The sequence below is a fragment of the Suncus etruscus genome, chromosome 18 (assembly GCF_024139225.1).
Source record: "Suncus etruscus isolate mSunEtr1 chromosome 18, mSunEtr1.pri.cur, whole genome shotgun sequence".
NCBI classification, from domain to species: domain Eukaryota; kingdom Metazoa; phylum Chordata; class Mammalia; order Eulipotyphla; family Soricidae; genus Suncus; species Suncus etruscus.
This window is the reverse complement of record NC_064865.1, coordinates 55,421,926-55,434,907: the sequence shown is the minus strand read 5'-3', so window position 1 is coordinate 55,434,907 and position 12,982 is coordinate 55,421,926. Positions and strand designations below refer to the sequence as shown.

Here is a 12,982-nt window from a genome sequence, read left to right as displayed (position 1 = left end):
CTTTACAGAATGGTGTCCCTCCTTGTTCAGAACTCAAGTCCCAACATCACAATCCCAGATTGGAGTGGTGGCGCAGGGCCTAAGGTGTCTGCCTCGTGCGTGCTAGCCTAGGACAAACCACAGTTCGATTCCCTAGTGTCCCATATGGTCCCCAAAGCCAGGAGCGATTTCTGAGTGCATAGCCAGGAGTATCCAGAGCATCACTGGGTGTGGCCGAAAGAAAAAAAAACAGTATTTGTTGGGGCCGGATAGATAGCATGGAGGTAAAGCGTTTGCCTTGCATGCAGAAGGTCAGTGGTTTGAATCCCAGCATCCCATAAGGTCCCCGAGCCTGTCAGGAGCGATTTCTGAGCGCAGAGCCAGGAGTAACCCCTGAGCGCTGTCAGGTGTGACCCAAAAGAAACCCCAAAGAAACAAACAAACAAAAACCAACATCACCGTCCTTTTTGATATTTAATTTTCATTGCAAATATCATAAAAAAATTAAAAAAGAGTTTGAGATGAATAAAAGAAAAGTAAAATATACAAAAAGTTGTAAGATGAAGCAAAGTCTGGCTCATAAAAAAGAGAAGAATCCACCAAAATTTGCCCAGGATTCTCGCAAATATTAGGATTAGAAAATAAAGCTGTATAGATAGTTATTTCAAATTCATTCCTTATGTTCTCAAGATATCAAGCCAACAGATTTTTAAAGGCCCCAAATTAAACTTGCAGCTATGAAAACAATAGCAAATGAATTACCATAAATTGCCGATAAATCAGCAATTGCAAAAATAACACCATAAAATGGCATAAGCAACAAAAGCTATACACAACAAGCTGCAGAGAAAAAAGATTTAAAAAATAAATGAACAGGGAGGAACAGCTTCCTGCACCCTAAGACACATGTACTGGCCTCCCAGAACATGTGACGAGAAGAGAAATTGGGGAGTGATTGGGAGGAGGCCTAAATTTGGAAGAGGCCGGTATCTCAACCAACTAATTAGGAATCTCAAGGAATTTGTTTCAGAAGTACCGCTGCTGCATTTAGAAAAACAGGGTTTCAATGACCATTTCTTTATTTCTCATAGTCAATATAGTCAAATAGCAATTTCTTTTCCACCCCGGGGTTAAATGTGTATAATAATTTGGTGGGAAGGCATGGAGATCCCTGCGTGGACATGCAGAGCCTGTCTGAATCCCTGACACAACATATGGCCCCAGGGTGCCACCAGGAATGATCCCTCAGAAACAAACCTAGGAGTGACCCTAAAAGGGAGCTAGGAGGGAGCACGGAGCACAAAGAGTGTGGCCCCTAAACCAAACAGTACCACCATCACCAAGAACAATTGCTTACCCGTTTGTAATTTTTGCAAAAGAGCCTTTCACACTGTAAAGCCCAGTAACAGCAGTCACAAGCTTGGGGAGGGGTGTGGGGAGGGGGTTCTCAGGATTCGAGCTGATCTGCCACTCCTGCACCCCTCGTTTCCTTCCCCTCGTCCTCCAACCCCATTTCCTAGGCCCGCTCTCCTTGCACCCCTGCTGAGCTTCTTCCCTCCCTCCCTTTCGTTCATACCTGCAATCTCCAATTTAACTCCCTGAAGAAAGTTCAACAGGTTCTGTTCTTGGACCCCAAAGTTCAGATCTTTGTGAGAAACAAAAATAGTTGCAGAATCACCAAAGCGCGAGCAGAGTAACCAAAAGGAAAACTGGCCAATCAGAGGCCCCAGAAAGTAGTTGAGGACGGGAGAATAGAAACAGAAAGTGGGAGAGGATCAGATCTTGGTTCACCCAGAGAATCTGGACAATCCATCAGTAAGTTGAAGAAAACTTGGCAGGGGGCTCCTCCTTTCAGTTTCTGTGGGAACTGCAGCCCCCACAGGGTCCTAGCCACTTAACTCCTGCCTCTGCTCACTCCTTGGCTTCTTTCTGTGGGCCTGACTCGGAAATTACTGAATCTTAAATGTGCAAATCACAGGAAAAAGGAATGGGTTGTTCCCCTGAACAAATCAAACACAAAAGACTTGCAAGGAAAGACTGTTCAATAAATGGTGTTGAGAAGAGTGGATGATTTGTGAAAAATGAAAGGATCTGTAATTTCATATATATTTATATATATATATATATATATATATATATATATATATATATATATATATAAAGTGGATCAAAGGCCTAGCTAAAGATTAGACCAGAAACCATAAAATAAATTGAAAAGCACATTAGCAGAGCTCGCCAGGATCTGGATATTGAAAAGGTCTTCAGGAACCAGATTCCACAGGCAAAGACAACAAAAACAAAAGGAAGCAAGTGGGAAAATAGGAAATTGAAGTTCTAAATGGCAAAAGAAACTTGGGCTAATGTAAAAAGACACCCACATAAGTGGGAGAATTTCACATGTGATATTTCTTTTTTTTTTTTTTTTTTTGGTTTTTGGGCCACACCCGGTAACGCTCAGGGGTTACTCCTGGCTATGTGCTCAGAAGTTGCTCCTGGCTTGGGGGACCATATGGGACACCGGGGGATCGAACCACGGTCCGTCCAAGGCTAGCACAGGCAAGGCAGGCACCTTACCTTTAGCTCCACCGCCCAGCCCCACCTTTAGCTCCACCGCCCAGCCCCACATGTGATATTTCAAATGAAGGTCTAACATCAACATTCTATAAAGTACTCACAAAACAGCAACAACAGATAAGAAAGCTTACAGAAAGTGGGAAAAGAGAAATAGAAGAAGGAACCATGCAAATGGTCAATAAGTTATATAAAAAGTTATTCATTATAACTTATATCAAGGGAATACAAATCAGAACAATGAGGTATCAACACACGCCAATAAGAATGGCATATATTTAAATATATATATTTGGGGGGGTGGGCCATACCCGGTGATGCTGAGGGGCTACTCCTGGCTATGCGCTCCGAAGTCGCTCCTGGCTTGGGGGACCATATAGGATCGAACCGCAGTTTGTCCTAGGCTAGCGCAGGCAAGGCAGGCACCTTACCTCTAGCACCACCACGCCGGCCCCTAAAATATATATTTAAAAAAAATAAATAAAAACAACAAATGTTGATAAGGATATGGTGAAAAAGGAACTCTCTGTCATGGGCACTTTGTTATGGGCACTTTGTAATGGGGTGCACAGTAAGTTTGCACCTTAACACTTAACGCTATTGTAAACTCTAAACTATAATAATGTAAAGTTTTAAAATATAAACTTGTAGCTATTGTAGAATTACAGCCCTGGATGGGGATGGATGGGGATGGGGTGAAGAGATGGAGGGTGAGGAGTTTCTCTGCTGGTCCAGGCCACCTGTCTGCAACTCCCTCCAGTCAGCGAGTCTGAGGGTTCAGGATAGTGGTGGGGAGAAAACTCACAGGCAGTCAAGTTTCAGGAGACATCAGCTTTATTCATGGCCCTAGCCAACATGTGTGGCTCCTATCATCTTAAATCTATTTAAGCATGCTCTCTTCAGCTTGCCCTGCATCTTAGCTTCTTTCAGCCAGCTCCTCTTCTCTCCTTCTTCCTTGCTGAATCTCTCCCAAACAGCTATGTCCTTCCAGAACTTGAGCCTGTGGCCACATAGATATCACTGGTGACAGTAAGGAAAGATTTTTGCTACTTCAAATCCATGTTGCCTTTCTTGTGCATAACAAGCACCCTCACCCCCTTTCATTCATGGGTTCCAGAAATACTGATTTCAATTCTCTAAGAAAAGTCAGGGTCATCGAAGTTCATTTGCGGGTGTCCTGCTTCCCAACCTCTCTTGGGCCCCCTGTGCCTTTCAGCAGCAGGAGGTAGCCTTGGGAAAGGAGATCTTTGACTTACCCTGAGGCATCATGGGAAGGAAAGGGGGTGTTTGAAGAGATTGTGTGAGCTGAAATCAGCCTCCTGGAATTTTGGGGGGAGTACAGATAACTTGATTACAGCCTGGGGCAGAGAATTCATCCCTGGATTCTCCCTGATGAATAGTGGATCACTGTGTACCAGAGTACAGAGGGACCTCCTGTCTCTGTACCCCTCACCTTCTTCTATATTTAATTTGGAACAGCAATGAAGAGGAAGATGAAGGATGAGGATGAAGATCTCATTATCCTGCTTTCCTGTTGCCAAAAATGTACCCTAAAATCTGGGCCATCCCAACCCATAGTGAATGCTATCTTTGTACATTTTGGTTTTGGTATTGGTTTGCTTTGGTGCTGAGGGGTTACTCCTGGCTCTGTGCTCAGGAATAACTCCTGGGAAGAAAGGGGGCCATGTGAGACGCCAGGGCTAGAACTCAGTCAGCAGTGTGCAAGACAAATGCCCTCCCCATTTGGTTCATGATTGCTTTCTTTGTCATTTCTTATTCTTTCTCATATTCTTTGTCATATTCATTGTCATTGATAACATTGTCATTGTATAACTTCCTTATAATAATGAAGCCAGTGAAAGATTGGAGGATTTCACAAAGGATTCACAGGACATGTCTCATCCTAAAACTTTGAGTTGAAAGAATTGTTCATAACAAAAATCTTCCATTTGTTTTTGTGACATAGAGCCTCATAGTACATCTGCATCATCAGATCATTTCACCATATTTCAAGGTTTTATTATGAATCTTGATGGTCCATTTTAGAGCATAATAATGGTCTTGCATGAACGTGTTTCCTCAAGCCATGCACACACACACAAACACCACACAAAGAAGCAAACAATTGATATTGGGAGGAACAACTGAAAGATCTCTGCAAAGAAATCACAGATGTCCTAAGTATTAGGGTGGTCACAGGGAAAGTTCATATTTTATTGTATTTATTTTCCAATTGCATGTAAGAAGGTCTTTACATATTGTGAACAGTGGTATAAATGGTTAAGCTAGATAAACCTGACAAATTATATCAGAAATGTTGTGGGGGGAAAAACCCACAATAGTCAAAGCAAAAATACAATTGTTTGGGGGCTGGAGCCATAGTGCCAGGGAGGGAATTTGTCTTGCATGTAGCCTATTTGTATTCGATTCCTGGCATCCGAATATGGTCCCCAGAGCTCACCAGGAGTAATTCCTGAGTCAAGCACCAAGAGTAATCTCTCCGACTGTATTTTTGCATTGACTATTGTGATTTCTCTCACTTCATTGCTGATATGATTTATCAGACTTATGTCTCTTAACAACTACTCTAAACTTTAACATATGACTTGGATTCAGTTCCTAGAATCATTTGTAGCACAGCTTATAATACTTGAAGACCTTTCTTACATGTAATTGGGAAATGAATAAAATAGGAACAATAAAAATGATGCTATAGAGTGTGTTCTAAATATTTGCATGTGCTGATGCATTTGATTTTCAAAAACTCCCCTGAAGTGAGAAATATTCATTTTTATTTTTCACATGGAGAACTGAGCAGGTTATTTTGCCCGATGTGACATAATAAATGGGAGAGCAGGAAACTGAAGCATCTATACAAAAAATCAACATGCTATTATTCTTTTTCAGCACTGGAGCATACTGAGTGTAACAGCGCCATGAAAAGTAAGTAGTTTGTGAGGTTGTCCAGAAACAGGTGGCAGTCAGTAATTGGTCAGGATTATTTCCTACTTAGTACTTAGAGATTCTTTTGACTTTTTCTTCACATCAAAATAACGTTCTGAAACATCACACACGGTGTGAACCTTCGTAGAGATTTTCTCTGGTATAATCAGCTTCACAGCAGAGCTTCTGTTAATAAGCAGAAACCAGTGACCTCTTGTGGGACTGAAAGGAATATTCAGGTCTAAATAGTAATACCCCTTCCCTGTGTTCAGATAGCACTTACCTGCTCAAGGTATCCTTCACATCCTGCAGATAAGAAAGACAAACAGTTAGTATGGGAAGCATGAGTGTTTCATGGGGGGTTGTCACCTCATAAGTACTGCTAATCCACTCTCCTTCCAAAGTCAAATGATCCGATATTAGAAACGGATGAATTCTGAAGAACGATTTTATTCCAATCCCCTGGGCTATTTGGCATGGTAGGATGTTTATTTGTCTCTAAGTCCCTTGTCTTCTTCCTGAGACCCATGAGGAGCACTTGTGACTGTGGTCACATCAGCTTTGGACTACTTGGGGGAAAAAAAGGACAGGAAGATGTACAAGGTTCCCTTGATTCCAGTGACCTGTTTTCCTTTTCAATGAGCTCAGAATAGAGATCAAAAAGGTCCCTTGTGGCTAATCTTTACAGAGCCCCTGCTACTAATGTGATGAAAGCAGGTATCACATATTGTGTGAGCAGTTAGATGACATTCCCAACCCGAGTAACCTCCAGGTTACCATTACTATATACTATACTGTACTATATTATACTGTTCTATATACTATACCATACTATATTATGTCATACCATACTATCATATTATATACTATATTAAATCATACTATTATAGTATATAGTTATTATATAGCATTATACATTATATATTATATACAGGGTGCTGGAATAATTACCTCCAGCTATTTATCTCAGTAAGTTGGATTCTTCATGTAGTTGAAAGAAGGCCCTGTAGAGTTTGTAGAGCAAGTGTTTTTGATTTTGTGAGAAAAATCAATGAAAAGTTTCTCATTCATTCTGTCTACTTTGTTTCATCTCCAATATGGAGACAGCTATTGTTCTGTGTACATGGGACAGAGACAAATTAATGGTTGCAAAACTGTCCTCTGTCTTTACCTATTCTAGGAGTTCCCTATACTTACAAAGAAGTGGTAAAAGTTTATTTCACATAAGGATAATCTTGAGCTTAGTAGAAGTACACAGGAGATATTGACAGATTCATGAAAATGCTGCTTCCTGTTTCTTACACCAGTATTGAATGAAACACCAAGCTTAGTGTTGCTGTCCTAGGATTGGCATACTCTATTCTTTTTTTAAGCATTCTCCTCATAATCGATCAGAAGCAAACACCTCCATTCTTCCATCAAGTGCATAACCTCACCTGCAACAAATTCTGGGCTGAACCCTGACATTTCTTCTCTAGTTCCAAGATGTATTTCTTGAGTGCCTGGCTCTGCCTTAACAGCATGGCTTCATTGTACTGCAATCTCTTCTTAGTCTTTTCTTTTTCTTTGTCCAGTTTATTCATAAAAGACATCTCCTCTTTGTACAGGAAGGTATGGATATTTTCGAAGTCTGAGTGAATATTTTGTTTCTGAAATTCTATACTCTCCTAAAATGAAGAATATTTGTTTAAGTAAAGGTTATAAACAAAATGCCTAGGGATAATAAATCAATCAAATAGATATAATATATAATAAAATATGATTCAATCTTGTAAAAGAAGGGAAACTCTGATTCATGCTTCAGTGTAAATTCTGATATGTTCTGATATGTTGTGAAGAAAGCCAGAAACTTAAAAAAAAAAAAAGTTCACATGGGGCTGGAGAGATAGCATGGAGGTAAGGCATTTGCCTTACATGCAGAAGGTCATGGGTTCAAATCCCGGAGTCCCATATGGTCCCCCGTGCCTGCCAGGAGCAATTTCTGAGCATGGAGCCAGGAATAACCCCTGAGCACTACCGGATGTGACCCAAAAACCACACACAAAAAAAAAAGTTCGCATGATTTTTACATGTATGAGATACCTACTTATATTCAGAAAGAAAAATACTGGAACCAGGAGTTGAGAGGATGGAGTGATCTAAAATGATTTTTTAGGAGTTTTTATTTTGAGTGATTAAAAGTGCTACAGATAAATAACGCTGATGGCTGCACAACAAAGAGTGTTTAGTGCCTATAAATGCCCCTTTTAAAATGGTAAATTTGTTATAATATACATTTTAACACACATATAAAAAAGAAAGTTTGTTCAGCTATTTTTGTATTGCCTCCTAGTGATTCAGTTGAACTGGGAGAATTCCTTTTGGTGAGACATGCCTAACAGCAGGCACTTAGGTCCAAGAGAGGGTGTCACAAATCTCTCCAGTTTCCTCATTCACTTCCTTCTTCAGTAAAGAGATTAGAAAAAGAAGGAACAGGACAAATAAATATTCACTCACAAAACTTGACCAGGTCAGTTAAAAATGGTAGTGGGAGTATGTATGAAGATCTCTATACAGTCTAGTGTATAAATTCTATTTAGCAAATTCAAGCAGTTAGTCCAATTGACAAAGACTATAGGTTCTCTATGAGATTTTAATTCTAGACAATTAGTACCTAAACAATAAAGTAATGGATATAAATTACCATCATATAGGCAAGTAGGGGGCATTAAAATGATGATTGTCTATTTGGGGGGGGCACACCTGGTGGTGCTCAGGGGTTACTTCTGGCAATGTGCTCAGAAATCGCTCCTGGAAGGCTCAGGGGACCATTTGGGATGCTAGGGATTGAAATCAGGTCCATCTCTTGTTGGCTGCGTGCAAGGTAAAAGCTCTATTGCTGTGCTATTACTCTGGCCCTAATAATTGTCTTTTAAGTTTACCTACATACTCTATTTAAATGTGAGTAACCCATCATGGTGCTTTGTCCAATAATCCCCCATTTGGTGCAATTCTACACAAATTCCTACCTCCCAGGAAAGTATTTGCTCCCTTGTACACAACAACAGATTATTACAATGGTCTTCCAATTGTTTCAGTTTTGCCGTAGCTTTCTGAATCTCTTCCTAGTAGGGAAAAAGAACAAATAAAACTTATTCAATTTTATAATTCTCAATAAACAAATAAGGAGAATCCTAGTTCTTCACAACTAAAAACAACACTGAATATTTGTTGAGTCTTTATGCTTGATAGAAAAACATGAAGAGAGATGTATGTGCAGGAATATATTTGATTTTCTTGGACAACCCTGAGCAGTTAGCAGGATTTTACATATTATTTCTGTGCTATATAATACAGGAAGGGGTTAGGAAATTCACTTAAAGAGATAAATGGGGTAAACTATTGAGCTGGGATATGTAGCTTCATCTACTAACCCAGAAGCAGTACTAGCTGTCATCACATCTTGCCAGGAAATGTTGCAATATAACAAGATAATTATTGACAAAAGAAAATTTTATACAATAAAATTTCAAAGCAGTCAAACTAATCAAACTAAAACCAGAGTGTTTTATGCACAGGAATTTATCAATTTTATGGTGAGTTAAAAAGAAAATATTAGTATACCAGGAGAAATAATTAGAAATAGACAGTAGAAAAGGGAGCTTTCATAGTAAAAAAAAATATTACTAAAGTGATTTAAAATCTTTTAATATCTTTTTTCAAGCTTTTAGGTTTATCTTTTCAAAACTATACCTCATATTTTCATGGAATATAATATTTTGCTGAACCAAAAATAGTTCTGGCAATTGTCAATATGAAATGGATTAGCTCATGTCATCGGTAAACCCAGCAAACTAACTCATTGTATCACGAAGACTAAATTGTCCTTGCTATGTGTAAAAGCCAATTCAACTTACGTTTTACATTATTAATGCTCTGAACACTTCTAACCTCCTGAATATGTGTGTTGGGGAGTAAAATGGCACTGTTCTCCCTAATATCTAATATTTACTAAATATCTAGATACATATAGAAATATCTATCTTCATCTGTATTCCTAACTGTGGATCAAAATATGTCACTCCATCTATATTCGCATCTGTAAACGAAGATGAAAATGTTTAAAAAAAGTTGCTCACAGTTATACACACGATAAGTGGCAAAACTTTTATATTCTAAACATTGTGATTCCAGGTCCTACAAAAATTATCTTGCAATACTTCTTTTCTTTTCTGGTGAAAAGTAATTCTTTTTTTGTTTTGTTTTGTTTTGTTTTTTTGGGTCACACCCGCCAGCGCTCAGCGATCAGGGGTTACTCTTGGCTCTATGAAATCGCTCCTGGCATGCTCAGAGGACCATATGGGATGCCGGGATTTGAACCTTCGTCCCTCTGCATGCAAGGCAAACGCCCTACCTCCATGCTATCTGGCCGGCCATGGTGAAAAGTAATTCTGATGGGACCATCCCCATTGCAATTGCAGAGAGATTCTTGAGGAACTGCATGAGCTGAGTGGTAGTGGTCTGTATTGGCATGGCGGAAGGCCCAGAATCTTCAAAGAAGACAATATTGTATGCTTCATGGAAAAGGAAACTTAGAGCCCAAACTGAATACAACATATTTCTCAGACTTAACAAAGGCAGAGTAGGAATGAGGCAGAAAGACACCATCTATGTAGATTTCTTTCCATGCTTTGGGGAAAAAAATCAGGATCTGCCTAAAACTCTCCTTCAGCCTCATCATTCATTTTCAAATCCTTTATTACCTTTCTTTAATGTTACTTTAAAAAGAACCCTTCCCCTCTTCTTATGAGGAATATGAATATGAATATGAAACTTACTCCTTGATATTTCTTTTTTGTTTTATTTTGGGCCACACCTGACAGGACTCAGGGGTTACTCCTGGCTCTGCATTCAGAAATGTTTGCAACGCAAACACCCTACTGCTGTGCTATCTCTCTGGCCCCTCCTTGATAGTTCTTTTATTTTGTTTGTACCAGCATATTATTTTCAATGTCAACAGTCCTTTAGTTTACAAGAGAAAATCCCCAGTGGTCAATCAGATTCTTGGTTCAGATTTAAATTCTGATATAATGTTTTCTCTCCAATTTCTTTTCCTATAGTCATCTCTTGTCTTTCTCTCCACACTCATGCTAAGTCAGACAAGCTTCATATCTATGTGTATCTATCTGGTTCCTGTGTCAATAATTCCATACCTTTTCTTTCTACTTCATTTATCTTTTTTTTTTAATCCCCACCCCTGCTTCTTCATTTCCAAACACATGTGCTTTTAGAAATCACTTCACACCCCTTCATGTCTATTTCTCACCTCCCAAATCGAAGTATTCCAGGCAGTATCTGTTGGTTGTTTATCCTGCTAGAATGTAGAGCATTTTAAAATGTCTCTCCTGTGATTCCATTTCTGTCACGTGGTCTTGCCATTGTAATGCAATGCAATAGGGAACTGTTTCAGAGTAAAAACAGGCTTTCTAGAGAAGAACTCATTATAGCAAAACGAGTGGGCCAGGAAACATATTCCCACCCTGATAAAGTTACAGAGGTCCAGGGAAGACACAGGATAAATTCATTTTTGGGTGAATAACAGATGAGAACTGAGTTTCACAACTCTGAGCTTTGGAAAAAAAATAATCGGAGGCCTCAAGGAAACCATGAATGTGATACTTTGCTGAAGTCCTCTAGTGCGCGCACACACACAAATACACACACAAACACACACACATACATACACACACATACTGACCTTGTAGCTTTGGCGTACATCTTCAACATGAGCTGTGAGGTGCCCTTTGTGTTCCGGTTTTCGTTCACAGCGTGAGCAAATGAGCTGGCTGTCATCTTCACAGAATATGTTGAGAATCTCTTTATGGTCTTCACACAACCATTTGACATCTATGTCCTTGACGTAATCAATGACGCTTTGTAGCTGCTTGTTGGTCCGGATGCTTCCTCTGGTAAATGGAGCCTCACACTTAGGACAGTAGAATCTTCCCAACCATGCAGTCATATGCATCTGAGTTCCAAGCTGGCCCTCTATACAGGAGCGGCAGTAGCTGTGCTCACAGTTGATGCTCACAGGCTCTGTCATCAACTTCTGGCAAATGGAACAGGTGGCTTCCTCCCTCATCTTCTTGATAGCTGTGACCGAGGCCATGGCTTTTCCTTCAAGGCTCAAGTTTGGAACTAAAGGCAGAGTTGAAGCTGCTCGAATTTTTCACAGAGATGGGAATACACTTCATCCGAGCCTCTCTGCTTCGAAAGGTATTCTAGTCTTCTCTCTAAGAGAAGACATGGGTTCTAATTGAGACATACATAGAACATTGGAGAATATTGTTCAATGTTGTAAAGTGTAAAATGCCATTGCATAAACTGTTGTAGGATGGAACTGTCAGCATCCTGTGGTCATTTAAAATTCTTAATTAAATTTAAGTAAAATTAAAAATTCAGTATCTGTATATGACCCGCCACATTTAAATTGTTGATTTTTTGGGGGGGTTTAGGGGGTTTGTTTGTTGGTTTGACTTGGTTTTTGGACCACATACAGCAGCACTCAGGAGTTACTCCTGATTCTGTGCTCAGAAATCACTCTTGGCAGGCTCAGGAGACCATAAGGGATGCCGGGGATCAAACCGAGGTCTGTCCCTGGTCGGTGCATGCAAGCCAAATGCCCTACCTCTGTGCTATCACTCTGACCCCTAAATTATTTAATATTTGTAAGTGGATATATGATACATGACTACATGATAGCCCAGATAGACTGTTCAATATTTGTAAAAAGTTTCTTGGGCAAATAATAGAGAATAATTTAAGCTTTCTTACAGTGTTGAGAAGAACTTGGTTGTAAAGGCCCTAGCTGCCTGAGGGAGGTCTTTTCAAAAATCTCTCTACAATTGTAGGAGCCTTTCACTGCCTAAACTTGCAGAGAAGGCAACACCTGTAAGAAAAGCAACACCTGTAAGAAGGCTTGGAGAATAACCTGTACTCACAGGCATTAAGGCATTCAGAAAAAAAGGGGGATATAGCATAAATATTAATTGAGACATAACTGCAGCTGGCATTTTAAAGATTACTCATATTTAACATTTGTGTGGATTTAAATATTCTTTATCTAATAATTATTCATTTTTCTTAGAGCCTCTCTTAAAGATTACTCAGATACATAAACACACCTTATTAGAACTATTTGTATAGATTCAAGTATTCTCTAGTCTTACAGAATAATTATTCATTCTCAAATCTAGTTTTGTTAGCCTACCTGCAGTCATATCAATGGGTAAACATTTCAAGCCCCAGTTCAGAATGCATAAACTGGAATAAGGCCAAAACATAAATAACACGTCTCTGAGTACTGATCTTGCTAAGCTGAGAGACCTCAGATAACAAAAACAGCTCTAAAGCAAAACTACCTTGTATCAGAATATGCCTTAAACAATTTGACCCTGTGCCTTTTTTGGTAAATTAATTTTGTCTGAAAATTATGACTTGCCAAGAAATT

General features: G+C 39.4%; 1 protein-coding gene across 1 annotated transcript in view; it reads right to left on the bottom strand.

Moving 5' to 3' along the window:
* LOC125995849 (E3 ubiquitin-protein ligase TRIM38-like) overlaps positions 1 to 11,759 on the bottom strand; it is a 35,246-nt gene extending 23,487 nt beyond the window's left edge. The window contains exons 1-6 of the mRNA XM_049764818.1: positions 11,231 to 11,759; positions 8,430 to 8,597; positions 6,930 to 7,160; positions 5,777 to 5,799; positions 5,567 to 5,679; positions 1,556 to 1,624 (exon numbers count right to left, since the gene is read on the bottom strand). Of these exons, the coding sequence (XP_049620775.1) occupies positions 1,556 to 1,624; positions 5,567 to 5,679; positions 5,777 to 5,799; positions 6,930 to 7,160; positions 8,430 to 8,597; positions 11,231 to 11,641 (1,015 nt within the window). The 5' untranslated portion in view covers positions 11,642 to 11,759. The remainder of the gene's footprint in view (positions 1 to 1,555; positions 1,625 to 5,566; positions 5,680 to 5,776; positions 5,800 to 6,929; positions 7,161 to 8,429; positions 8,598 to 11,230) is intronic.
* Positions 11,760 to 12,982: the final 1,223 nt, after the last annotated feature.